Source organism: Caretta caretta, chromosome 13 (assembly GCF_965140235.1).
Source record: "Caretta caretta isolate rCarCar2 chromosome 13, rCarCar1.hap1, whole genome shotgun sequence".
Taxonomy (NCBI): domain Eukaryota; kingdom Metazoa; phylum Chordata; order Testudines; family Cheloniidae; genus Caretta; species Caretta caretta.
The window spans coordinates 19473794-19499679 of NC_134218.1; the positions used below are offsets into that span (position 1 = coordinate 19473794).

A 25886-nucleotide genomic window follows, 5' to 3' on the forward strand; every position below is an offset into this window, starting at 1 on the left:
TTTTGCAACAGAAAAGCTTCAAAAACAGACTCCAGTGAGAAACAGCTGAGCTTGAATTAATATGCAAACTAGATACCATTAACGTGGGTTTGAACAGAGACAGGGAGTGGCTGGGTCATTACACATATTGAATCTATTTCCCCATGTTAAGTATCTTCACACCTTCTTGTCAACTGTCTAAATGGGCCATCTTGATTATCACTACAAAAGTTTTTTTCTCCTGCTGATAATAGCTCATCTTAATTAATTAGCCTCTTACAGTTTGTGTGGCAACTTCCACCTTCTATGTATGTATGTATATATATCTTTTTACTATATGTTCCATTCTATGCATCCGATGAAGTGGGCTGTAGCCCACGAAAGCTTATACTCAAATAAATTTGTTCGTCTCTAAGGTGCCACAAGTCCTCCTGTTCTTTTTACAGCTGCAATGGTTTACTAGCCTGCAGGAAACATGCCATCGGAAAGGATTTCTAGTTCGGCTGATAACATACCCCCAGCCCACGAGATGTCATTTTATTGCAAGTAATTTGCTGTTCAGCTGCTACTAAATGTTTTAAAAGCCTCACAAAATTCAGTCTACTGGGTCTGGAAACCTTCATCTTAAGCAGCATGTCTATTTATAGCTACAGTAAGTCTAATTTTCCTTGAAGTTGGGTTTTTTGTCTCATGTGGCACATTTCAGCAGCAGAACTAAAAGTGAGCTAATAACTGAAAATGTCTTAAAACTTATGCTTTGCCCTTAGCACCTTCTACGTGAGGATCGCAAAGCACTTTACGATTAATTAATCCTCATGACACTCTGGGAGGTAGGGCAGTTGTTATCTCTATTTTGCCTCTGATGGGGTGAATATCACTAACTGCTTTAAAATGGCAGGACTCCTGGGTTCTATTCACAACTCTACCAGTGACTTGCTGTGAAGCCTTGGTTAAGTCGTTTTTCACCACTTTGTGTCTCATTTTCCCCTTCTGCAAAATAGGGATAACAACTGCCCTACCTCCAGAGCAAGACAGATACACTGTGTGATGTGTTTTGTTAATTACACATCATCGCATAAACTGTCATAATAGAAATATATTTGTGGCAGAAAGTATATTTTAGAACAAACACATTATAATTAAAAACACAAAGAGGAGCACAATGTGATTTCTTTATTATTATCATCACTGTCAATCTGTTTTAGGGACTAACGCTAGCTTAATAAAGCAAAGCACTTATTCAAATGTAAATTGCATTCAGGAACAACACAGTATTTTTAGGTTTATGAATCATCAGCTGTTGATTAGACGATTGTTTCTCCAGCCACATTATTCTCCACCAAAAAATGCTGTGATGCAAATCACTTCACACAGTGGATTGTGTCCAAAGTCCACTTATTGATTTTTAAATTACCGTATTTTTCTCATGCAACTTTTCCATGTACAGTATTTGCAGCTCATGCTCAGCGCTGACAATAAAAGGCCCAGTCCTATTAGAACAGAGCCAGTGGTCTAACATATGTTAAACTGACCACATTATAATAACCAATAATATTTCTCTTGCACTATAGGTCAGAGATTTAAAGGTACTTAGGTGCCTAAAGATGCAGACAGGTGCTTAACACGATTTTCATAATTGACTAGACGCCTAACTCCCACTAAAATAGATATGAGACGGATGCCTAGGCACTTCTAGAATTTCTACTAGGCACCCAGCTGCACCATTAGACACCTAAATACCTTTAAAAATCTGGCCCTTTGCATTTAGGGACCTGAAAAGATACAGCAAGTCCCCTGCAGCTGTGTGGCACCAGAGGGAAGTGGCTTGTTCCAGTGCAAACCCCCTAAAGATTTACAAACATAGACATAAAGGCCAGGTCTGGAGATGGGTTCGTCATGGGAAGGTCAGGGGTCCACATGACAAATTGATAAGAGGACTTAACAAAACCCTTCAATCTCTCTGCTTCAAAGACTCCAACCCAGTGACTCTAGTTACCATCGGATGGCTGTTTGGTGTCTCAGCTCTCCATGGACAAGCCACAAAAACACTCATCCCTGGAAAAAGCACTATAGCTGACAGTGTCAGGAGAGAGGCCAAGGCCTGACTGAGCCATGGAGACTGAGTGCAGGTTGCATTGGAACCATGTCTGAGGGGAAGTCTGAACTGTCACTGCCCGTTGCTATACCTCATCTATAGGTAAAAGGAAGGACTTCATCCTCTAGCCCTCTCAGTCTTGAGGCTCAGAGCTGCCCTGCAAATTACTATTATTTGTACAGCACCAGCAGTGTGGTAGGTACTTCACAGACCAATGTGACGACATGCTCCTTACTGCCCTCCCCGATCCCCATTTGACTGGCCAGCTCTGTGGGCTGATTAAATGATGGCACTGGGTTTAATTAAGTGACCCTGCCCGCCACATGCCTTTTGGGGTGGTTTGCTCTCCCTGGAGCAGTCCCAGTTGTGGGGGCTGTGATAGTCTCTGACACTTATGCAAAGTTTGCAGCGTAAGGTACATTCTTTGCAATGTCCCACAAAGTCAAATGAGAGCCAGGGAGAATCTAGAGCAAAACCAAGGGGGAAAGAGACACCCAATCCTTTCAAATTAGCTGGAATGTTCTGATCATTGTAAGGGGTGGAGAGGTGCAGGGAGATAACATTAGGTAAGGACATAAAAGGCAACAAAACACATTTTACAAATACATTAGAAGCACGAAGACGACCAAGGACATCGTAGGCCTATTACTCAATGAGGAGAAAAAGACAATAACAGAAAATGCAGCAATGTCCGAAGTGTTAAATGCCATTTTTCAGTTTTCACCAAAAAGGTTAGCAGTGACTGGACGACCAGCACAGTGAACATCAGTGTACACGGGGAGGATCTGAGGCTAATATAGGGAAAGAACAAGTTAAGACTTACTTAGGGCAGATTTATACTTAAAACATTGCATTGGCGCAGCTGCACTGGTGTAGCACTTAAGGGCACGTCTTCACTTGTGTAGTTGCGGCACAGTGCTGGGAGAGAGCTGTCCCAGCACTCTAAAAAAACCACCTCCACAAGGGGCATAGCTCCCAGCACTGTGCACTGTCCATACTGGCGCTTTACAGCTCTGAAACTTGCAGCGCTCAGGGGGGTGTTTTTTCACACCCCTGAGTGAGAAAGTTGCAGCACTGTAAAGTGCCAGTGTAGACAAGCCCTAAGTGAAGACGCTCCTAAGGCAATGGGAGAAGCTCTCCTGTTGACATAGTGCTGTCTACATGGGGAGTTAGGTTGGTATACCTATGTTGCTTGGGATGTGGGTTTTGCATACCCCTGAGTGATGCAGTTATACAGATATAGGTCTGAAGGGTAGACCTGGCCTTAGATGTCTTCAAGTCATCAGGTCCTGATAAAATATATCCTAGAATATTTAAGGAACTGGCTAAAGAGATCTCTGAACCATTAGCAATTATCTTTGAGAACTCCTGGAGGACAGGAGAGATCCCAGAGGACTGGAAAAGGGTAAGTACCTATTTATAAAAAGGGGAATAAGGGCAACCCAGGGAATTATAGACCAATCCACTTAACTTTGGTACCCGGAAAGATAATGGAGCAAATAATCAAACAATCAGTTTTTAAGTAATTAGAAGATAATAAGGTGATAAGTAACAGTCAACAAGGATTTATCAAGAACAAATAATTAAATCAACCTAATATCCTTTTTGATAGAATAGACTTGTGGCTAGGGAAGAAGTAGTAGATGTGATATACTTTGGGTATGTCTACACTACAAAATTAGGTCGATTTCATTTAAGTCAACATTGAGTCGCTGATTTAAGCATTGAGTCGCTGATTCTGCACGTCCCCACTATGCACATTGTGTCAATAAAGCGCATCCTCACTAGCAGGGCTTGCATCGACTCATGGAGCACTGCACTGTGGGTAGGTATCCCACAGTGCATGGAGCCGTTCAATGCCTCATGGAACCAAAACATTTGTGTGGGTGGTTATGGGAACATGGCATTAGCCTCCCATGATGCACTTACCTCCCTCCCTCCCTGAAATCCATGGCAAACCAACCAAGCCTTTTTCACACCTTTGTTCCTAAGCCTGGGTTACCCATGCAGACATCATAGCATGGAAAGCATGGACCCCACTCAGCTGTACACTGTTGCTGTGAGCATTTCAAACACCTCGCGCCTTATCCTGCAGTATTTGCTCAACTGAAGCAAGAGCTGCTGCGCAGAACAGTGTGATGCCATGCAAGCAGCCCTGCTGGAAGCCATGGAGTGGAACAATTTGCATGCTGGCGACAGTCGCGCATCACCTTGACATGATGGAGCGCTGCTTCTGGGCCCAAGAAAAAAAGCACTGACTAGTGGGACTGCATCGTTATGCAGCTATGGGATGATGAGTAGTGGCTGCAGAACTTTCGAATGCACAAGGCCACTTTCATGGAACTGTGCAAAAAGCTTTCCCCCAGCCCTGACGTGCAGCAATACTAAAATGAGAGTTGCTCTGACAGTTGAGAAGCGAGTGGCAATAGCTCTGTGGAAGCTTGTAATGCCAGACTGCTACTGGTCAGTGGGGAATCAATTCAGAATGGGTAAATCTACCAGGGGGTCTGCTGTGATCCAAGTTGCCAGGAAAATCAACAGACTTCTGCTAGGAAAGGTAGTGACTCTGGGAAATGTGCAGGACTTACTTGATGGTTTTGCTGCGATGGGGCTCCCTAACTGTGGTGGGGGGATAGACGGAACACATATCCCTATCTTGGCATCAGATCACCTTGCCAAAGAGAACATAAATCAAAAGGGGTACTTCTCAATGGTGTTGCAACTGCTGGTGGATCACAGGGTCCCTTTCACCAACATCAACGTGCGATGGTCAGAAAAGGTGCATGACGCACGCATCTTTAGGAACTCCGGTCTGTTCAGAAAGCTGCAAGCAGGAACTTTCTTTCCAGACTGCAAAATAACCATTGGTGATGTTTAAATGCCAATCGTGATCCTGGGAGACCCAGCCTACCCTTGCTCCCATGGCTCATGAAGCCATACACTGGCACCTGGACAGCAGTAAGGAGTGGTTCAACCATAAGTTGAGCAAGTGCAGAATGGTGGTGGAATGTGCCTTTGGACGTTTAAAAGCCCGCTGGTGTAGTTTGCTTACTAGGTTAGACCTCAGTGAAAGCAATATCCCCATTGTTGTTGCTGTGTGCTGCGTCCTCCATAATATCTGTAAAACAAAGGGAGAAAAGTTTACGGCAGGCCGGGGATTGGAGGAAGATCACCTGGCAGCCACTTTTGAGCAACCAGACACCAGGGCAATAAGAAGAACACATCGAGGCGTGCTTTGTCTCCGTGAGGCTTTGAGAACTAGTTTCATCAATGACCCACAGTAATGTGACACTTATGTGTGTTGTTCCTTACCTAGCTGTCCCCTTCATTGCATATACTCCCCTGTAAACTACACCCCACTAACCACTGTGTGCTGAATGAATAAAGAGCCTTTTCTCCTCAATCCATTAATTTTTATTATGTTCACAACCACAACCAGGGAACGCTCAGGAAAGTGTGATTGTGTGACCCAGAATTCACCAAACAGGGGTGGATTACTTATCAAATTGTTTGCAGTTTAAGAGCTAGTATTTAAAACTTCCCCCATTTCCCTTAGGTGACCATATGCGATATCACTCTCCTGCATGATTTTGGCATAGATGTTAATGTTTCTTCTGCTGGTTCAGAGCTCTGCTTGCACAGACTCTTCTCCCCACACACCAATAAGATCCACTACCTCCTGTGTGCTCCATGATGGGGCACGTTTGCGGTCTTGAGCATCCATAGTCAGCTGTGCTGATGAGCTCTCTATGCTGATCAAAGAGGAAATTCCTGGGGCTTTAACGGGGGGAGGGGGAGGCTGTTTCCTGTGTACCTGGCTGAAGTGCAGTGGAGTTGAAAGTGCTCTCCAGAGCAGTCACAGTGGAGCACTGTGGGACACCTCCTGGAAGCCAATTCATTCGAATTACATAGCGCAGTGTCTACACTATCCCCATGTCGACGCGTGGCTTCGACTGAAGCGCTATGCCTTTCACGGCGGTGGAGTACAGAAGTTGACTTTACAAGTCCTTTAGGTTGGCAGAAGGGACTTAGTTGTATAGACACATACATTATTAACTCGAGCTAATGCGGCATTTGTCACTCTAACTTTGTAGTGTAGACCAGGCCTTTGACTTTAGAAATGCTGTTGATACTGTCTCACATGACCTTATGAGCAAACTAGGGAAATATAGCCTAGATGAACCTACAATAAGGTGAGTGCACAACTGGCTGGAAAACCATACTCAAAGAGTAGTTATCAATGGTTCACAGTCAAGATGAAAGGACATATTGAGAAGGGTCCACAGGGATCTGTCCTGGGTCCTGATCTGTTCAATATCTTATTAAATTTGATTTGGATAAGGAATAAACTTATGAAATTTGCAGACAGTACTAAGCTGGGTGGGTTGCAAGCACATTGGAGAACAGGATTAGAATTCAAAATGATCTCAACAAACTGAAGAAATGGTCTGAAATAAACAGGATGAAATTCAATAAGGACAAATGCAAAATACTCCAGTTAGGATAGAATAATCAATTGCAGAAACACAAAATGAGAAATGATGGACTAGGAAGGAGTGCTGCAGAAAAGGATCTGGGGGTTAGAGTGGATTACATGCTAAATATGAGTCAACAGTGTAACACTGTTGCAAAAAAAGAGGACATTATTCTGGGATGCATTATCAGAAGTGTTGTAAGCAAGACCAGAGGTGAAAGTAAGCCAGTACTGTCCGGTACGGCGTATCGGCAAGAGCTGGTACGCCGTGCTGGACTGGACCAGCTTTCCTGCCAGTGATTTAAAGGGCACAAGGCTCCAGCTGCTGTGGGGAGCCCTGGGCTCTTTAAATCACCGCCGGAGCTCCAGCAGCCAGGCTTGGGTGGGGATTTAAAGGGCCTGGAGCTCTACGGTGGCCAGAGCCCCAGGCCCTTTAATTTGCCCCTGAATCCCGGGGCTCCCCGCCGCCTCTGCAGCTGGTATCTCGGGGGTGATTTAAAGGCCCAGGGGCTCCCAGTCACAGCCGGAGCCCCAGGGCCTTTAAATCTTGAAAGGCCCCACCTCTTCCAGTTGAGGCCCCGCCTCTTCCGGTTGAGGCCCCGCCCCTGCTCAGGACTCCCGCATACCAGTAAATCCTTTAAGTTACTTTCACCCCTGAGCAAGACACAAGTAGTAATTTTTCCACTCTACTCAGCACGGACAAGGTCCCAACTAGAGTATTGTGTCCAGTTCTGGGAAAGACAAATTGGAGAAGATCCAGAGATGAGCAACAATAATAATTACAGGTCTAAAAAAACATGACCTCTGAGGAAGGATTGAAAAAATTGGGTTTGTTAAGTTTGGAGAAGAGAAGAGACTGAGAAGGGACATGATAACAGACTTCAAGTGTGTAAAAGATTGTTATCAAGAGAGGTGTGATAAATTGTTCTCCTTATCCACTGAGGACAGGACAAGAAGCAATGGGCTCAAACTGCAGCAAGGAAGATTTAGGTTGGACATTAGGAAAAACTTTCTAACTGTCAGTGTAGTTAAGCGCTAGAACAAATTACTAGGGAGGTTGTGGAATCTCCATCACTGGAGGTTATTAACAACGCCTGTCAGGGATAATACTTAATCCTGTCTCAGTGCAGGGGTCTGGACTAGCTGACCTTTCGAGGTCCCTTCCTGTCTTACATTTCTGATTATAATGGAGGTGAAGATGAAAAAGGGAGGGCAAAAGGTTAACCAAGCTAATAACCAGACAGCAGCTCCAATTACGTTCACTGCTGTTTGACACATCCCCTGGGCCAACCATCCAGGCTGAACGGTGTATTAGTGATATGATGGGTTAATATCCACTAACCACTGGTTGGGAGAAACAGACCAATCCTTGTGGGCTGGCTAGCACATAAATCAGGAGCAGCGGTCTGTAGCACATTAAAGCAGCAGAGGTAATTACAGCACTTCCAAATGCAGCATGCTGGGACCTGATTATTCAGGAGTTTGTTTCTTGTTCCTTGCTAATGTGGACAGGATTTTTAATTTCAAGAGAGCAGGTGCAGGTAGTTTGTAGCAGAGGAAATCTCTGGGAAAGACTCCTTGAGTGGCCACCCCTGCAAGGTTTGACAGAGAAGTTATGGCTGCATAATTGATGCAAGCATCTACTGTGCATATAAAAGAAGCAGTATAAGCCAGTGGATCGGGCACTGGACTGGGACTCGGGACACCTGGAGTTCTGTTCCTGGTTGCCAATGACCCGGTGTGTGACCCTGGGCATGTCACTTTCCCCCTCAATTTCCTGACTCTTTCCCTTAATCTGAAGGAGATGGCAAGGCTTATGATGTTCCGTAGGCATGACTGCCTCACCTGCATTTTGCCCACTAATCTCTCTCCTCTAGGACTGTTTCTAGTATTCCAGATACCTGAGTAGCTGCAGAGAGCCATTTATATTATTTTTTATATATACACATGCACACATAAAATTCGAACCATTAATTTGGATAGCAGTCTGGAACATGCCAATAGTTTTAAAGATGTCCAGGAACCTGATTCATTCTAAATTGTATCTTGTTTGTATTCTGGGACTTAATTTGATGGTGAAACATCCTAAAATGTTCATATTAAGGCTGCCCCCATAATGAGCTACACTGATTGACATCTTGCTTTGTGTTGAGTTCTGCTTGATATGCACACGACACATACAAAGCAGATGCTGAAATCCGTATGCATCAGTTTCAACAAAAGCATTCACATCTAAGAGGTAGAATGTGCATCCACTCTCAAATTAGATGCAAACTCCTTTATAGTCCTTCTGTATTCATAGAGCCATTATGTGCATCACTTATAAAACTGGGACAGTGAAATTGTGTCCTAAGAGCTCAAAGCAAAAGATACAGGAGTCCAGTATGTCATTTAATTAGTCCAGAGAATCAGCACAAAAACAGGCAGAGGAAACAGCCGATTAGTCAGGCCAGTATTAATCACAGAGAACAAGAATTCATTAATCTAATTGCAACCAGACGAATTTCAAAGTATATAATTATAATTATATACCAAGGAAGTAGAGAATCTACTGTCTCACATGTTATGATATCCACACAAATATAGACATTCAGCAGTTTTGCTTTTACTGTGTCAGTGGGAGCAGGAAAGATGTATCTGAGGAAATGAGAGCTGATCTGCTTGGCAACCCATAATGTGGCCTGATGTTCCTGCTGAAAAGAGTCAGAGTTGTTAGCACGGAGAGATGTATGAATCTCTCTATGAAGCAACTTCCTAAACTATTAACTTTACAGAAAGAAGGCGGAACTGTTGGGATGGAGGCTGGCTATTTTCTATGGGGGATCTTTTCCACCAGGTGTTGTGTCAGCAGTATGTACTATCTTATCTTGCTCAGAAATCTATCCCATTACTTTCTCCTATTGCAATGCTGGAGGGTAGGCTGGCTTTCCTCTCTTTACTTAATGGTAGAGCAGTGAAATATTTCACAAGCTTACCCACTGGGCAAATCCAATATATCTGCACCGGTTTATAAAGTGGGATCAATACAAAGGCTTCATTAAGTACTAAGGAATTTCCGTTAATTTATTTCACATTCGTCTTTCCATTTGTGCGCCCGCCGAACTCTTGCCAATTCCTACCCTCTGCTTTGTTATTATTCAGCACTGATCTTTCTGTCTCATACACAGAAAATAATTTGGAAAGGAGAGTCAGATTATGATTATACCTTTGATTGCTTTCGGCTCCTGCCACATGATATGCCAGCAAACAAATAGATACCAGATTGGGGGGAGGGGTGAAGAGAGAAAAGGGTTCCTTAAGAGTTGTCAAACAAAATAATATTTACCAGTAGGATATTAAATTTAGAGCTGGGAAAAAGGAGCCATCCTGGCCCAGATCTTGGTCTTTAAAACTTTTGTTGATCAGGGTCACAGTATTTAGCTCTTTTAATCTTTTCCTCCTAACTTAGTCCCTCCAGAAGTAATAGATGGAAAAGTAGTTTCTCCTTCTTCTTCAGTGAACTCCCTCTATCCAGTTAATATCTTTCTGTTACACTATGCCAAGAACTGAAGTGCATCTGGGAGCTACTCTAATACTGCTCTCAGTGGAGAGGACAACATTGTCAACTTTCTGTTAATGTACAATTAAAATTCAGTTAAATGTACCACAAATGATGGTACAAGTTGCTCATGCTGTCTGCAGTTGTCCATTGATTGGCATCTCTACGGTGCTCATCACCATCGTGACTGCTCAGAAACCAAATAGTGTTGTTAAAGTGGCATCACTTGCAGTGATGTAGCATTCATTATGTGGCATATGTTAGCCGTGTAGCTGGAAGGAGAAGCTGTCAATCTCTTTTCTGTGTCCTGGCACCTTTTAAATGCAGAACAGTTTCCGTGCCTGTCTGCAATGGAAGCAGCTATGAGGCAACTGCCATTTTGTGTTACAATTCACATGCAGACTGTTACAGCACAAGTCACTGCGATTGCTCTCTCTCACAGGATAAAGTTTCCATTCCGCTGCGTCAGCTTGATGCCATGGGGAGCAAAATGGACTTAAAGCATCCAGAGATGGTCAGCAGAGAGTTTCCCCTGTGCAGGGAGGGCTCTGGACTAGTGATGGCTTGTGGAAGTAGCTCCTCTGCCTCTTACACCAGCCCCACCCCCAGCCCAAGGAGGGCAAAGGGACCTGTCAGGACATTGCTTTGCAGGGGCAGAGTAAGGCAGCGAGGGGGTGGATATGTGTTGTGCTACGCCTGATGCTCCATTGGTGTACATCAGACTTTCCTTTCAGCACTAGCTTTCAGCAGGGCAGGAGGTAGTGCAGGATCAGGGAACCACAACGAGCTCCCTGATGACCCCCATTTCACAGGATGGAGCTCTCACACATTTGAGCATTGGCCCTGAAGACTCTAGAGCTGATTCTTCTGTGCTTGCACCTCATGCCTGTGCAAAGAGAGTGGAAATGGGTATAAAATTGCCACTGTTGGTACAGTATTCTCCTGCTATAGAAAGCTGTTGCACGGTAATGAAGGACCCTGATGTACTGAGATGCAAATTTGTACACAAACAGAGCCTCTTAGGCAAGGTGTAATTGACAGCCCTAATCCTCAATCTACCAGAGAAAACTCATTTTAATATTTTCCCAGGAAATAGAGTCACTAGCAATTTTAAATCCAGAACACTTTTGGGGGGGCTTTTCATACCATCTAAGTTATACGTACTGTAAAAAAAAAAATGATTGGCATCGTACATTATTTTAAAAATACATCTCAATATTTAATAGCATTTTGCACATTTTTTCCAAGACCTCCTCTATTCCCATTCATGTGTAATGGGCTCTGCTGCTAAAATACTTCTTCTAGAGAAGTCTGTCTTCAGAAACCTGCCTTCTGACTGTAAAGAATTAATGTGGCCAGCACCTTTTTGTACAGATGACAGCTGAGTTATTAATAAGCTATGTGCTTTGTTGATGGGATTTACCTGGGAGACCATAGACAGAGCTACATGCCAGGAGGAGGAAGGAGCTCACTGATATGGTGAGGGAAGCTAAATGGAGATAATTATATCACTGAAGATAAGAGAACAGTTAACTTCTACACTCACAGATCTTCATTCTTCCACTCTCCTGGCTTTTGAAAACTGAATTAATTGGTTGATGTCATGTCATCAACACTGAAGAGGGAAAATAATGTCACTGAGAATGAGACTTTCTATCTACAGGCTGTTTCGGTGACTTATGTGTAATGAGTTGATGGGTCTCAGTCCAGTTCCAAGTAGACAGTTCTCTATGTCACACACTCCCTCCCCACCAATCACAACACGTATATCAGTGTAGCCATTCTTAGGAGAATGCAAGATTTACTTCTCTCCTTTATCACCAGAGATCATCCTTCCAGGGCAGGAGTGGGGCATCCATAGGTAATATTTGCATTACAACTGCCATGCTGTCTGAATTCCAGTAATAGATAACACTGATCTTCTAGGTTTTCAGTCAGCACTATCATTCCTTTAAATGAACAAGCCAAGATAGTGAAGTCATGGAGCATTGCCAAAGCCTGATGCCTGTGAAGTCTGGGAGCTGCTGGAATTTCCTGGCAGCTGGAGTGGGGATTTGATTAATTTGCTGCAGATTTTCCAGATTCACGTGAGTCTGAGATTCTGACAGACCATGTAGCTGGCAGCCTTCCTTTTGCTGCTGCATCTAGAGCAAGGTTTATGCCCTAGCCAAAAGTGCCCAAATTGCTGCCAATCCCATTTTAGTGGATAACCTTAATTAAAAGAGGAAAGTGGAAAATACTTGTGAAAAATGTCTCTCTCTCTCTGTCACCTGAGGAGCCCACGGACACTTACCACGAGAAGAAACTCACTAGGGCCAGACCACTCAGCAAGAACCTGCTTTTACTTACACCTAAATTGTTCATTAACATAATTCTACTGGATGAAAACCAATAGACAGAACTAAAACTAAACCAAAACCATCATAAAAAATACACTACAGTGAGTAGCAGGATTGGTTAGATATAAAATAATTGTATATCCGATCCGTAACGTCTATAAATATACGAAGATCTCCACTGAAGCAATAAGATGGCCTAAAAAGAGAATTGTTATTACCATTAGCTATACTAAAACAGCACCAAGGAAGTGCAATCAAAGATTGGGGCCGCATTGCAAAGTGCTCTGTATAGACAGGCAACAAATTGTAATATTTTATCAGCTCTGTTTCAGTTAAAGCTTCAACCTAAAGACTGTTTATTATGTGCATTATGGTAGCATCTAGAGGCTCAGTACTATACTGAGAAACAGCCTTTTCTCTGAAAAGATAAGACAAGACAGACAAAGGGTAGGAGCTGAAACAGACACACAAAGAGGGAAAGTGACTGGCCCAAAGTCTCACAGCAGGTCAGTAGCAAAGCTAGGACTAGAACACAGGTCTTCTGACTCCTAGCCTGGTGTCCGCTTCACCACTCTGCTCTCTGAAACCCTTTGCTGCTGATTAGCTTTTCTACAGGACTGATCTAAGAGCTGAAAACCAAAGATGCACTTTGAAGATGTTTCAACAGTTCAGGGCTAAGGTGTCAAAACCTCCAGAGAAGGTCATTAAAGAAACTGCGGACTTGAGACAATAACACAGAACAGGTGTCAACACTGTACTGTCCTTTGATGCCCTTCAGCCCTTCATGAGTTCTGCTCTAATGGAAAATTAAGGTCTACCCATTGGCAGATTATGAGAATGAGGTTCTATAAACAGGTAAGTTTTAGACTGAAAGAGACTTGGTAATGTGTGCTAAGGCTGCACTGGATCTCCTGACAGGAGCAATAGCCCAGCACATTATACTCTTCTAACAGCATCCCTAGGGTGGTGTGTCAGGCACAAAGCTGAAGGCCCAGCTCTTAAAGACAAGAAGAGCAGCATCTGAGCTCAGAACACATGCTGAGATAGCAAGACCAGTTTAAGGCTGGGTGAATCTGCTGCAGCCCAGCAGCAAAGCAGTTGGGTATGACAATTCTTGTCATTAGTTTCAGAGGAACAGCCGTGTTAGTCTGTATTCGCAAAAGGAAAGGAGTACTTGTGGCACCTTAGAGACTAACCAATTTATTTGAGCATGAGCTTTCGTGAGCTACAGCTCACTTCATCAGATGTTTACCGTGGAAACTGCAGCAGACTTTATATACACACAGAGAATATGAAACAATACCTCCTCCCACCCCACTGTCCTGCTGGTAATAGCTTATCTAAAGTGATCAACAGGTGGGCCATTTCCAGCACAAATCCAGGTTTTCTCACCCTCCACCCCCCACACAAATTCACTCTCCTGCTGGTGCTAGCCCATCCAAAGTGACAACTCTTTGCATAATCAAGTCGGGCTATTTCCTGCATAGATCAAGGTTTTCTCACATCCCCCCCACCCCCATACACACACAAACTCACTCTCCTGCTGGTAATAGCTCATCTAAACTGACCACTCTCCAAGTTTAAATCCAAGTTAAACCAGAACATCTGGGGGGGGGGGGTAGGAAAAAACAAGAAGAAACAGGCTACCTTGCATAATGACTTAGCCACTCCCAGTCTCTATTTAAGCCTAAATTAATAGTATCCAATTTGCAAATGAATTCCAATTCAGCAGTTTCTCGCTGGAGTCTGGATTTGAAGTTTTTTTGTTTTAAGATAGCGACCTTCATGTCTGTGATTGCGTGACCAGAGAGATTGAAGTGTTCTCCGACTGGTTTATGAATGTTATAATTCTTGACATCTGATTTGTGTCCATTTATTCTTTTACGTAGAGACTGTCCAGTTTGACCAATGTACATGGCAGAGGGGCATTGCTGGCACATGATGGCATATATCACATTGGTGGATGTGCAGGTGAACGAGCCTCTGATAGTGTGGCTGATGTTATTAGGCCCTGTGATGGTGTCCCCTGAATAGATATGTGGGCACAATTGGCAACGGGCTTTGTTGCAAGGATAAGTTCCTGGGTTAGTGGTTCTGTTGTGTGGTATGTGGTTGTTGGTGAGTATTTGCTTCAGGTTGCGGGGCTGTCTGTAGGCAAGGACTGGCCTGTCTCCCAAGACTTGTGAGAGTGTTGGGTCATCCTTTAGGATAGGTTGTAGATCCTTAATAATGCGTTGGAGGGGTTTTAGTTGGGGGCTGAAGGTGATGGCATTAGTTTGTGAGATTATTCCTGATTCACAGTGAATAGCACAAGTCTGCTGAGTCAGGTATAATATCTGTCTGTCTCAGTTCCTTGGAGAAATGAGGCCTAAACAGACTGAGTGAAATCAGTGCTGATACAGATCTGCTAGGTCACTGGGTGTTATACTTTTCCAATTACAGACTCCTTCTTAATTGAACTAATACTGATCTATACAATATGATTGGAAAGGCGCCTCTCCATGGTTCTGGGTTAAGAGTGCAATCAAGAGTATCTACAAATCCAGCAGCAAAACCTTGCCCCTTTAAACCAGCATAATCCTCCGAAGAGAGACCAAATCCACTGCACTCCCCCAAATGCTCATAAAAACAGAGAGGCTTCACAGCACGCTAGCTACAAAGGGGAACAGATTCAAGCTACTTCAGACCAAGGTGGTGGGGATCCTTAATTCCAGACCTGGTGGTGGTGGTGAAGGGGATGTCTATAGAGAACATCCTACTGTCTCTTAGACCATGGTTGTGCCAGCTTCATCATCTCTGCAGATTGTAACTGTGGCTGGATGAGACAGGGAGAGAGGCACATCTCAGGTAGGGAGATACCAGAGTCAAAGCCAACACACTTGAGACTTTACCCAGAAACCAGCCGACAGCCAGGGGAAATCACAGAGCATTGATGCAACACACTCACAACAGAATACCCCACTTTAACAAGTGGGCTATTGCATTTTGCACTGGCTTCAGCTTCCAAGTGCATTCAAACTCTAGTCCCATGTCAACTGCACCGCACTTGTCAAAGCTAGCAGTGACAAATCTTGGATTGCTGGCAATGTCCTCGCATCCCTGAGGAACAGTCACATGCTTCTGGCTAGATGTAGATGGACAAAAGCTATCTTGGCCACTCCTGCTACTTGATCTTCCAGCAGCTGCCGTGGATTTAACCAGGCCACCAGGGAACACATGACCTCTACCAGAAGGGCAGATATAACTTTGCCATTTGCTTTCCATGAACTTGTGTTCATTGAAACTGACCACATGACATGGAAAGGGAACACAAAGGGGACCGAAGTGTGGCTGATGGGAATACATTTTAAAATGTCACTGAATATGGAACAAAGCTCTCCGTGATTCTACGTGCTCTACAGGGACAGCTCTTATTGGATAAAGAAATAGTGAGTGTCCTCCCAGTCCTGAAAAGGTACTCAAACATCTGTGAGCTTGTTTGGCTTTTCATTGCTCTTTAACTGCAAACATGTGCAGTGTTGCTAACCTGAAAAATTCAAAGTCAAGCTCCCCTCTCCCCCTCCCAAAATCATGAGATTGGCTTAAAAAGATCAGGAGACTTAAAAAAAAAATCATTTTGGATTCCTAGTTACCTTCTGGTTTTTGATCCGTTATGGTTCACATTTTCAGACTTCTCTCCCCAGCCACGGGGACTAGAAATGTTTTTTTTTTTTTTTTTTTTTTGTCAATGAAAGCTGAGATGTTCATATAAGCACAAAGAAAAGGAGTACTTGTGGCACCTTAGAGAGTAACCAATTTATTTGAGCAAAAGCTTTCGTGAGCTACAGCTCACTTCATCGGATGCACATCATTCCAGCAGCTGGGGCTTTAAGAAAAACACTAAATATCATGAGATTCATGTTACCATTGTGAGAGTTGGCAGCATTATGGGTAGCTTTAAGAGTCTTATTCTGGACACTTTTTTTTTAAAGACTGATCTTCTAACTATTTCCAATGGGGAAAAGTTTTAATGTCAGATTGAGTGCTCAGGCAGCTGCACTGAGAATAGGATCAATTTGCATTTCACGAACAGAACAGTCCCTGTCACTGCAGTTCTTTTGAACTAAGATTTCTATTTGAACTTTGATGTTTGAGTGTTGTGTAACTGAAAGCTAGGTCTGGGCTCTGGCCGGTGGCGATGCATAATGTGTATATCCTTTTGACCTTCTGAGTCAATGAGAAGAAGATAAATAATAACACACAGGTCATGACACAATTTTTGGTAGTGAACCTGGTCAGTTTTTTCAAAAAAAGGAGGTTAAAGTTAGATGCTAATCACATATTTAGGTGCCTAAATAAGTAGCTTAATTGTCAAAAGCTTAGCACTCAGCAGCTCCCATTGACTAGAGTAGGAGGTCTTTGTGCTGAGACTTTTTGAAAATCAGGCCACTCTCTAGGTGCCTAGATAAGGATTGAGGAGTCTAACCCTAGGCACCCAGTTTTTAAAATCGTGGCCCTGATCAGCTGTCACAGCACCAGAGTACACCAGGGACCTAAAATCTGCTGATCTGAGATTATAAACTACTGTGCAGTGTGGCCATGGGCTATTTTACAAGACCCTTTGATGAATTATGAACGATTAATGAAATCTTGATTGAACTGAGTCAATTAGACATTGCTTTGCAGCACAGCAAAAAAGCAGTCAATCTTATTTGCAGAGAGAGAGAGAGAGACTAAACAGATTGGAGTAAGATCAAGGTTGTTCTCTTCATTGGTCCTGAACTGAAGAGAAAATATACATGCAAATATATAATGCCCCCCCCCACACTTATTCATATGCTGTTACAGTCTAAACCTTTGGTATTAACGCCTCATTTTACACATAAATCACAGGCAGAATATGCCTTATCACTCAAGGGAGAACAATTTCTCAGGGAAGATAGAAAGCAGCTCTGTAGATTTGTTTTCCCACAGAGATTCTGAAAAGATAATTTAATTCAAATTCAAGGGAAAATTACACTTGAAAACACAACTAAACTTCCCACAAGGGAGTCGGGGAAATGCAGGTAAATTCTAGAGGAGAATTGAAAACCAAGGTACTGGAGGAGAATATCCACCATCACCCAGTTCCCTTCACTTGTGTTCCAGTCACGTCTTAGCCACAATAATATGGCCCGATGAAAGGTTATATTTAACTGGAAGATGATCAGCATCTATAATGTCAGTTTATCCTTTGAAGTGATCCAGAAACTGAAATGACCAAGTTCAAAAGCTGAAAGTTTCTCTTGCATTAGCTTAAAATACATTGCAGCTATTAATTCAATAAACCAGGGACATGGCAAATTGCAGTAAGGACCAAATCCTTTGTCATGGCACAGCAGCTTGAGGACTGAAGAAAGCATGGCAAATGAGGGGTTCATTTGTGGTTTTCCTTTAATAGGGAAGCGTCTCCTTGCTTGACCCATTGTACACATAGTATATTCAGCACTGCAGACTGTGTAGCTGTAGGATGAGTAGGTGAGCAGGCAGGAGTTGTAGCCCGAAATGCCCATGCTCTAAAGAACAAATCTTGAAGGAGTCTACTGGGCAGGGTTCAGAGGTAGCAACAGTGCTTTGGAACATTAGCGCAGAAAGAGCGCAAAGCACAAATTGGGGTGAGGGATTTGTCCTATGGACCTCACCCAGCGTCGTGTCAGAATGTGGAGTACCCAGCTGCCCTGGTGGCAAAGGGGGAAAGTGTGGCTCTCATGCCTATCAGAACCCATAGTCCTCATGTTTGTTAAATGCTATTGCATGCATTCAGTATGGTCTACTGCGGGTGACCCTAAGGAGCTCAGAAGAGCAACCAAGGTTTGAAAGTTTAGCATCTGTCTAAGAAACTAATGGTCCCCATTGTCATAGTGTCTGAGCAGCTAACAATTAATATATTTATCCTCACAGCATCCCCGAGGTAAGGAAGTACTATTGGTCCCATTTCACAGATGGGAACTGAGGCACAGAGGGGGAAGGTCACTGACTCATGCTCAGACAGGAAGTCTGTGGTGGAGCAGGCACTTGAATCCAGGCCTTCTCAGTCCTAAGCTAGTTCTGTAACCACTGTAAGAACAGCCTCTCTTGTAAGATTCTTGGTACTTTCTACTTCTGGATGGAGAAAAAATACCATAGGAAGACCCTTTTGCCTAAGGTATTGCTGCATTTCCAAGTCCTGATCCTGGCTGGATTCTGGAAGGGCAGAGCCCACCATGAAAATAAAAAATAACCAAACCCAAGAGTGAGTCAAAACTTTTTCAAAATCTCTAAAAAGTTTGAGGTGAAGGCTCCATGGTGGATTCTATTTTAGTTTAACTCCTTTGAACATCCCTAATTGAAAGGACTGTTTCTTTACATCCACTTGTGGCATTGCACTCTATATGATTTTATGAAAATATGCTAATGAGTGTGAATATAATGTATAAAGTGGGTAATGAAATCTTACAGTAACATGTGATCACGTCAGCTGAACTGGAATCCATCTTTAACTTGGTGCTTTTCCATTTAGAAGGAGGGGTGGGAACCCAGAGAGAGACAAAGGATTCCCGCCTTGTGCAAAAGGTATATATAGAACAAAGGGGGCTGCAGTCATGAGAAATCCTCTAGCTACCACCTGAGCTGGAACAAGGGCTGTACCAGGGGAAAGAATTGTGCCCAGACTAGGAAGGCGTCCAGTCTGTGATAGAAGCTTATTGAAACATCTCTGAGGGTGAGATTTTATCTGTATTCAGTTTTCTTACTCTATTAGGCTTAGACTTGCGTGTTTTATTTTATTTTGCTTGGTAATTCACTTTGTTCTGTCTGTTATTACTTGGAACCACTTAAACCCTACTTTTTGTATTTAATAAAATCACTTTTTACTTATTAATTAACCCAGAGTATGTATTAATACCTGGGGGGGGGGGGGAATAGTTGTGCATCTCTCTCTATCAGTGTTATAGAGGACAAACAATTTATGAGTTTATCCTGTATAAGCTTTATACAGGGTAAAACGGATTTATTTGGGGTTTGGACCCCATTGGGAGTTGGGTATCTGAGTGCTGGAGACAGGAGCACTTCTTAAGCTCTCAGGGTATGTCTACACTACGGAATAAGGTCGAATTTATAGAAGTCGTTTTTTTAGAACTCGGTTTTCTATATTCGAGTGTGTGTGTCCCCACAGAAAATGCTCTAAGTGCATTAACTCGGCGGAGCGCTTCCACAGTACCGAGGCTAGAGTCGACTTCCGGAGCGTTGCACTGTGGGTAGCTATCCCACAGTTCCCGCAGTCTCCGCTGCCCATTGGAATTCTGGGTTGAGATCCCAATGCCTGATGGGGCTAAAACATTGTCGCGGGTGGTTCTGGGTACATATCGTCAGGCCCCCGTTCCCTCCCTCCCTCTGTGAAAGCAAGGGCAGACAATCGTTTCACGCCTTTTTTCCTGAGTTACCTGTGCAGACGCCATACCACGGCAAGCATGGAGCCCGCTCAGGTAACCGTCACCCTATGTCTCCTGGGTGCTGGCAGACGCGGTACGGCATTGCTACACAGTAGCAGCAACCCCTTGCCTTGTGGTAGCAGACGGTACAGTACGACTGGTAGCCGTCATCGTCATGTCCGAGGTGCTCCTGGTCGCCTCTGTGAGGTCGATCAGGAGCGCCTGGGCAGACATGGGCGCAGGGACTAAATTTGGAGTGACTTGACCAGGTCATTCTCTTTAGTCCTGCAGTCAGTCCTATTGAACCGTCTTATGGTGAGCGGGCAGGCGATACGGACTGCTAGCAGTCCTATTGCACCATCTTCTGCCGAGCAGCCATGAGATGTGGATGGCATGCAGTCCTTCTGCACCGTCTGCTGCCAGCCAAAGATGTAAAAGATAGATGGAGTGGGTCAAAACAAGAAATAGACCAGATTTGTTTTGTACTCATTTGCTTCCCCCCCTCCCCTGTCTAGGGGACTCATTCCTCTAGGTCACACTGCAGTCACTCACAGAGACGGTGCAGCGAGGAAAATCTAGCCATGTATCAATCAGAGGCCAGGCTAACCTTCTTGTTCCAATAAGAACGATAACTTAGGTGCACCATTTCTTATTGGAACCCTCTGTGAAGTCCTGCCTGAAATACTCCTTGATGTAAAGACACCCCCTTTGTTGATTTTAGCTCCCTGAAGCCAACCCTGTAAGCCGTGTCCTCAGTCGCCCCTCCCGGCGTCAGAGCAACGGCAAACAATCGGACATCTGAGAGTGCTGTCCAGAGCAGTCACAATGGAGCACTCTGATGGGGCTAAAACATTGTCGCGGGTGGTTCTGGGTACGTATCGTCAGGCCCCCGTTCCCTCCCTCCCTCCGTGAAAGCAAGGGCAGACAATCATTTCGTGCCTTTTTTCCTGAGTTACCTGTGCAGACGCCATACCACGGCAAGCATGGAGCCCGCTCAGGTAACCGTCACCCTATGTCTCCTGGGTGCTGGCAGACGCGGTACGGCATTGCTAAACAGTAGCAGCAACCCATTGCCTTCTGGCAGCAGACGGTGCAATACGACTGGTAGTCGTCCTCGTCGTGTCCGAGGTGCTCCTGGCCACGTCGGCTGGGAGTGCCTGGGCAGACATGGGCGCAGGGACTAAATTTGGAGTGACTTGACCAGGTCATTCTCTTTAGTCCTGCAGTCAGTCCTATTGAACCGTCTTATGGTGAGCGGGCAGGCGATACGGACTGCTAGCAGTCGTACTGTACCATCTTCTGCCAGGCAGGCAAGAGATGAGGATTGCTAGTAGTCGTATTGTACCATCTTCTGCCAGGCAGGCAAGAGATGAGGATGGCTAGCAGTCGTACAGTACCATCTTCTGCCGAGCAGCCATGAGATGTGGATGGCATGCAGTCCTTCTGCACCGTCTGCTGCCAGCCAAAGATGTAAAAGATAGATGGAGTGGGTCAAAACAAGAAATAGACCAGATTTGTTTTGTACTCATTTGCCTCCTCCCCTGTCTAGGGGACTCATTCCTCTAGGTCACACTGCAGTCACTCACAGAGAAGGTGCAGCGAGGTAAATCTAGGCATGTATCAGTCAGAGGCCAGGCTAACCTCCTTGTTCCAATAAGAACGATAACTTAGGTGCACCATTTCTTATTGGAACCCTCCGTGAAGTCCTGCCTGAAATAGTCCTTGATGTACAGGCACCCCCTTTGTTGATTTTAGCTCCCTGAAGCCAACCCTGTAAACCGTGTCGTCAGTCGCCCCTCCCTCCGTCAGAGCAATGGCAGACAATCGTTCCACGCCTTTTTTCTCTGCGGACGCCATACCAAGGCAAGCATGGAGGCCGCTCAGCTCACTTTGGCAATTAGGAGCACATTAAACACCACACGCATTATCCAGCAGTATATGCAGCACCAGAACCTGGCAAAGCGATACCGGGCGAGGAGGCGACGTCAGCACGGTCACGTGAGTGATCAGGACATGGACACAGATTTCTCTGAAAGCATGGGCCCTGCCAATGCATGCATCATGGTGCTAATGGGGCAGGTTCATGCTGTGGAACGCCGATTCTGGGCTCGGGAAACAAGCACAGACTGGTGGGACCGCATAGTGTTGCGGGTCTGGGACGATTCCCAGTGGCTGCGAAACTTTCGCATGCGTAAGGGCACTTTCATGGAACTTTGTGACTTGCTTTCCCATGCCCTGAGGCGCATGAATACCAAGATGAGAGCAGCCCTCACAGTTGAGAAGCGAGTGGCAATAGCCCTGTGGAAGCTTGCAACGCCAGACAGCTACCGGTCAGTTGAGAATCAATTTGGAGTGGGCAAATCTACTGTGGGGGCTGCTGTGATGCAAGTAGCCCACGCAATCAAAGATCTGCTGATATCAAGGATAGTGACCCTGGGAAATGTGCAGGTCATAGTGGATGGCTTTGCTGCAATGGGATTCCCTAACTGTGGTGGGGCTATAGACGGAACCCATATCCCTATCTCAGCACCGGAGCACCAAGCCGCCGAGTACATAAACCGCAAGGGGTACTTTTTGATAGTGCTGCAAGCTCTGGTGGATCACAAGGGACGTTTCACCAACATCAACGTGGGATGGCCGAGAAAGGTGCATGATGCTCGCATCTTCAGGAACTCTGGTCTGTTTCAAAAGCTGCAGGAAGGGACTTTATTCCCAGACCAGAAAATAACTGTTGGGGATGTTGAAATGCCTATATGTATCCTTGGGGACCCAGCCTACCCCTTAATGCCATGGCTCATGAAGCCGTACACAGGCAGCCTGGACAGTAGTCAGGAGCTGTTCAACTACAGGCTGAGCAAGTGCAGAATGGTGGTAGAATGTGCATTTGGACGTTTAAAGGCGCGCTGGCGCAGTTTACTGACTCGCTTAGACCTCAGTGAAACCAATATTCCCACTGTTATTACTGCTTGCTGTGTGCTCCACAATATCTGTGAGAGTAAGGGGGAGACGTTTATGGCGGGGCGGGAGGTTGAGGCAAATCGCCTGGCTGCTGGTTACGCGCAGCCAGACACCAGGGCGGTTAGAAGAGCACAGGAGGGCATGGTACGCATCAGAGAAGCTTTGAAAACCAGTTTCATGACTGGCCAGGCTACGGTGTGAAAGTTCTGTTTGTTTCTCCTTGATGAAACCCCCCGCCCCTTGGTTCACTCTACTTCCCTGTAAGCTAACCACCCGCCCCTCCTCCCTTCAATCACCGCTTGCAGAGGCAATAAAGTCATTGTTGCTTCACATTCATGCATTCTTTATTCATTCATCACACAAATAGGGGGATGACTACCAAGGTAGCCCAGGAGGGGTGGTGGAGGAGGGAAGGAAAATGCCACACAGCACTTTAAGCACAGCACTTTAAAAGTTTACAACTTTAAAATTTATTGAATGACAGCCTTCTTTTTTTGGGGCAATCCTCTGTGGTGGAGTGGCTGGTTGGCCAGAGGCCCCCCCACCGCGTTCTTGGGCGTCTGGGTGGTGGAGGCTATGGAACTTGGGGAGGAGGGCGGTTGGTTACAGAGGGGCTGCAGTGGCAGTCTGTGCTCCAGCTGCCTTTGCTGCAGCTCAACCATACACTGGAGCATACTGGTTTGGTCCTGCAGCAGCCTCAGCATTGAATCCTGCCTCCTCTCATCACGCTGCCGCCACATTTGAGCTTCAGCCCTGTCTTCAGCCCGCCACTTACTCTCTTCAGCCCGCCACCTCTCCTCCCGGTCATTTTGTGCTTTCCTGCACTCTGACATTATTTGCCTCCACGCATTCGTCTGTGCTCTGTCAGTGTGGGAGGACAGCATGAGCTCGGAGAACATTTCATCGCGAGTGCGTTTTTTTTCTTTCTAAGCTTCACTAGCCTCTGGGAAGGAGAAGATCCTGTGATCATTGAAACACATGCAGCTGGTGGAGAAAAAAAAAGGGACAGCGGTATTTAAAAAGACACATTTTATAAAACAGTGGCTACACTCTTTCAGGGTAAACCTTGCTGTTAACATTACATACATAGCACGTGCTTTCGTTACAAGGTCACATTTTGCCTCCTCCCACCGCGTGACTACCCCCTCAACCTTCCCCCCTCCCTGTGGCTAACAGCGGGGAACATTTCTGTTTAGCCACAGGCAAACAGCCCAGCAGGAATGGGCTCCTCGGAGTGTCCCCTGAAGAAAAACACTCTATTTCAACCAGGTGACCATGAATTAGATCTCACTCTCCTGAGGATGACACAGAGAGATAAAGAACGGATGTTGTTTGAATGCCAGCAAACATACACTGCAATGCTTTGTTCTACAATGATTCCCGAGTATGTGTTACTGGCCTGGAGTGGTAAAGTGTCCTACCATGAAGGACGCAATAAGGCTGCCCTCCCCAGAAACCTTTTGCAAAGGCTTTAGGACTACATCTAGGAGAACCGCAAATGCCAGGGCAAAGTAATCCTTTCACATGCTTGCTTTTAAACCATGTATAGTATTTTAAAAGGTACACTCACCAGAGGTCCCTTCTCCGCCTGCTGGGTCCAGGAGGCAGCCTTGGGTGGGTTCGGGGGGGTACTGGCTTCAGGTCTAGGGTGAGAAACAGTTCCTGGCTGTCGGGAAAACCGGTTTCTCCGCTTGCTTGCTGTGAGCTATCTTCTTCGTCCCCAAAACCTGCTTCCGTATTGCCTCCATCTCCATTGAAGGAGTCAAACAACACGGCTGGGGTAGTGGTGGCTGAACCCCCTAAAATGGCATGCAGCTCATCATAGAAGCGGCATGTTTGGGGCTCTGACCCAGAGCGCCTGTTTGCCTCTCTGGTTTTCTGGTAGGCTTGCCTCAGCTCCTTCAGTTTCACGCGGCACTGCTTCGGGTCCCTGTTATGGCCTCTGTCCTTCATGCCCTGGGAGATTTTCACAAAGGTTTTGGCATTTCGAAAACTGGAACGGAGTTCTGATAGCACGGATTCCTCTCCCCAAACAGCGATCAGATCCCGTACCTCCCGTTCGGTCCATGCTGGAGCTCTTTTGCGATTCTGGGACTCCATCATGGTCACCTGTGCTGATGAGCTCTGCATGGTCACCTGCAGCTTGCCACGCTGGCCAAACAGGAAATGAGATTCAAAAGTTCGCAGTTCTTTTCCTGTCTACCTGGCCAGTGCATCTGAGTTGAGAGTGCTGTCCAGAGCGGTCATAATGGAGCACTCTGGGATAGCTCCCGGAGGCCAATACCATCGAATTGTGTCCACAGTACCCCAAATTCGAGCCGGCAACGTCGATTTAAGCGCTAATCCACTTGTCAGGGGTGGAGTAAGGAAATCGATTTTAAGAGCCCTTTAAGTCGAAATAAAGGGCTTCATTGTGTGGACCGGTGCAGGTTTACATCGATTTAATGCTGCTAAATTCGACCTAAAGTCCTAGTGTAGACCAGGGCTTAGTTAAGCCTGCAGCTTTTGGGGGATGTGGTTCAGACCTGCGTCTGTGTTTGTTGCAGGCTGACACAACCAGGCAGGGCACTGAAGTCCCAAGCTGCCAGGGAAAACCAGCTCAAAGGTAGTCCCAGCACATCAGGTGGCAGTTCCCCAGGGAGTTTCTGTGATCCAAACAGTCACACCACTGTTCTTCCATCCTCTACTTGTCCTCAGTGAGCAGCAGTAACTATGTCAAAAGAAAAGGAGTACTTGTAGCACCTTAGAGACTAACCAATTTATTTGAGCATGAGCTTTCGTGAGCTACAGCTCACTTCATCAGTGAAGTGATATGTCACTTGTCATATGTCACATATGTCAAAAGAGACAGAGTGGGAGCAGGGGGAAGAGAGGTGACCAAGATTCAGGATTGGTGAGAATTAATTAGTCTGGGGTTCGGTGACCTTCCCAATATGGGTTTACGTTTATGAACCTTCCCGCCCCCTTTTCTCCTGTACTTTAAATCCATGTGATTCCATTCACATTGGGCTAGAAAAAGGGCAGTCTGTGCTGTGTATTACAGACAAATGATCCTCCCAGACATTTGGCTAGCACA

General features: G+C 45.3%; 1 protein-coding gene across 1 annotated transcript; it reads right to left on the minus strand.

Moving 5' to 3' along the window:
• Nucleotides 1-23314: 23314 nt before the first annotated feature.
• On the minus strand, nt 23315-25240 carry LOC125621998 (myb/SANT-like DNA-binding domain-containing protein 7). Its single transcript, XM_048819507.2, has 2 exons — nt 24381-25240; nt 23315-23794 (listed from the first exon to the last, which is right to left on the minus strand). Exons 1-2 carry the CDS (start codon nt 24938-24940, stop codon nt 23737-23739), a joined length of 618 nt encoding a protein of 205 aa, XP_048675464.1. The 5' UTR covers nt 24941-25240; the 3' UTR covers nt 23315-23736.
• Nucleotides 25241-25886: the final 646 nt, after the last annotated feature.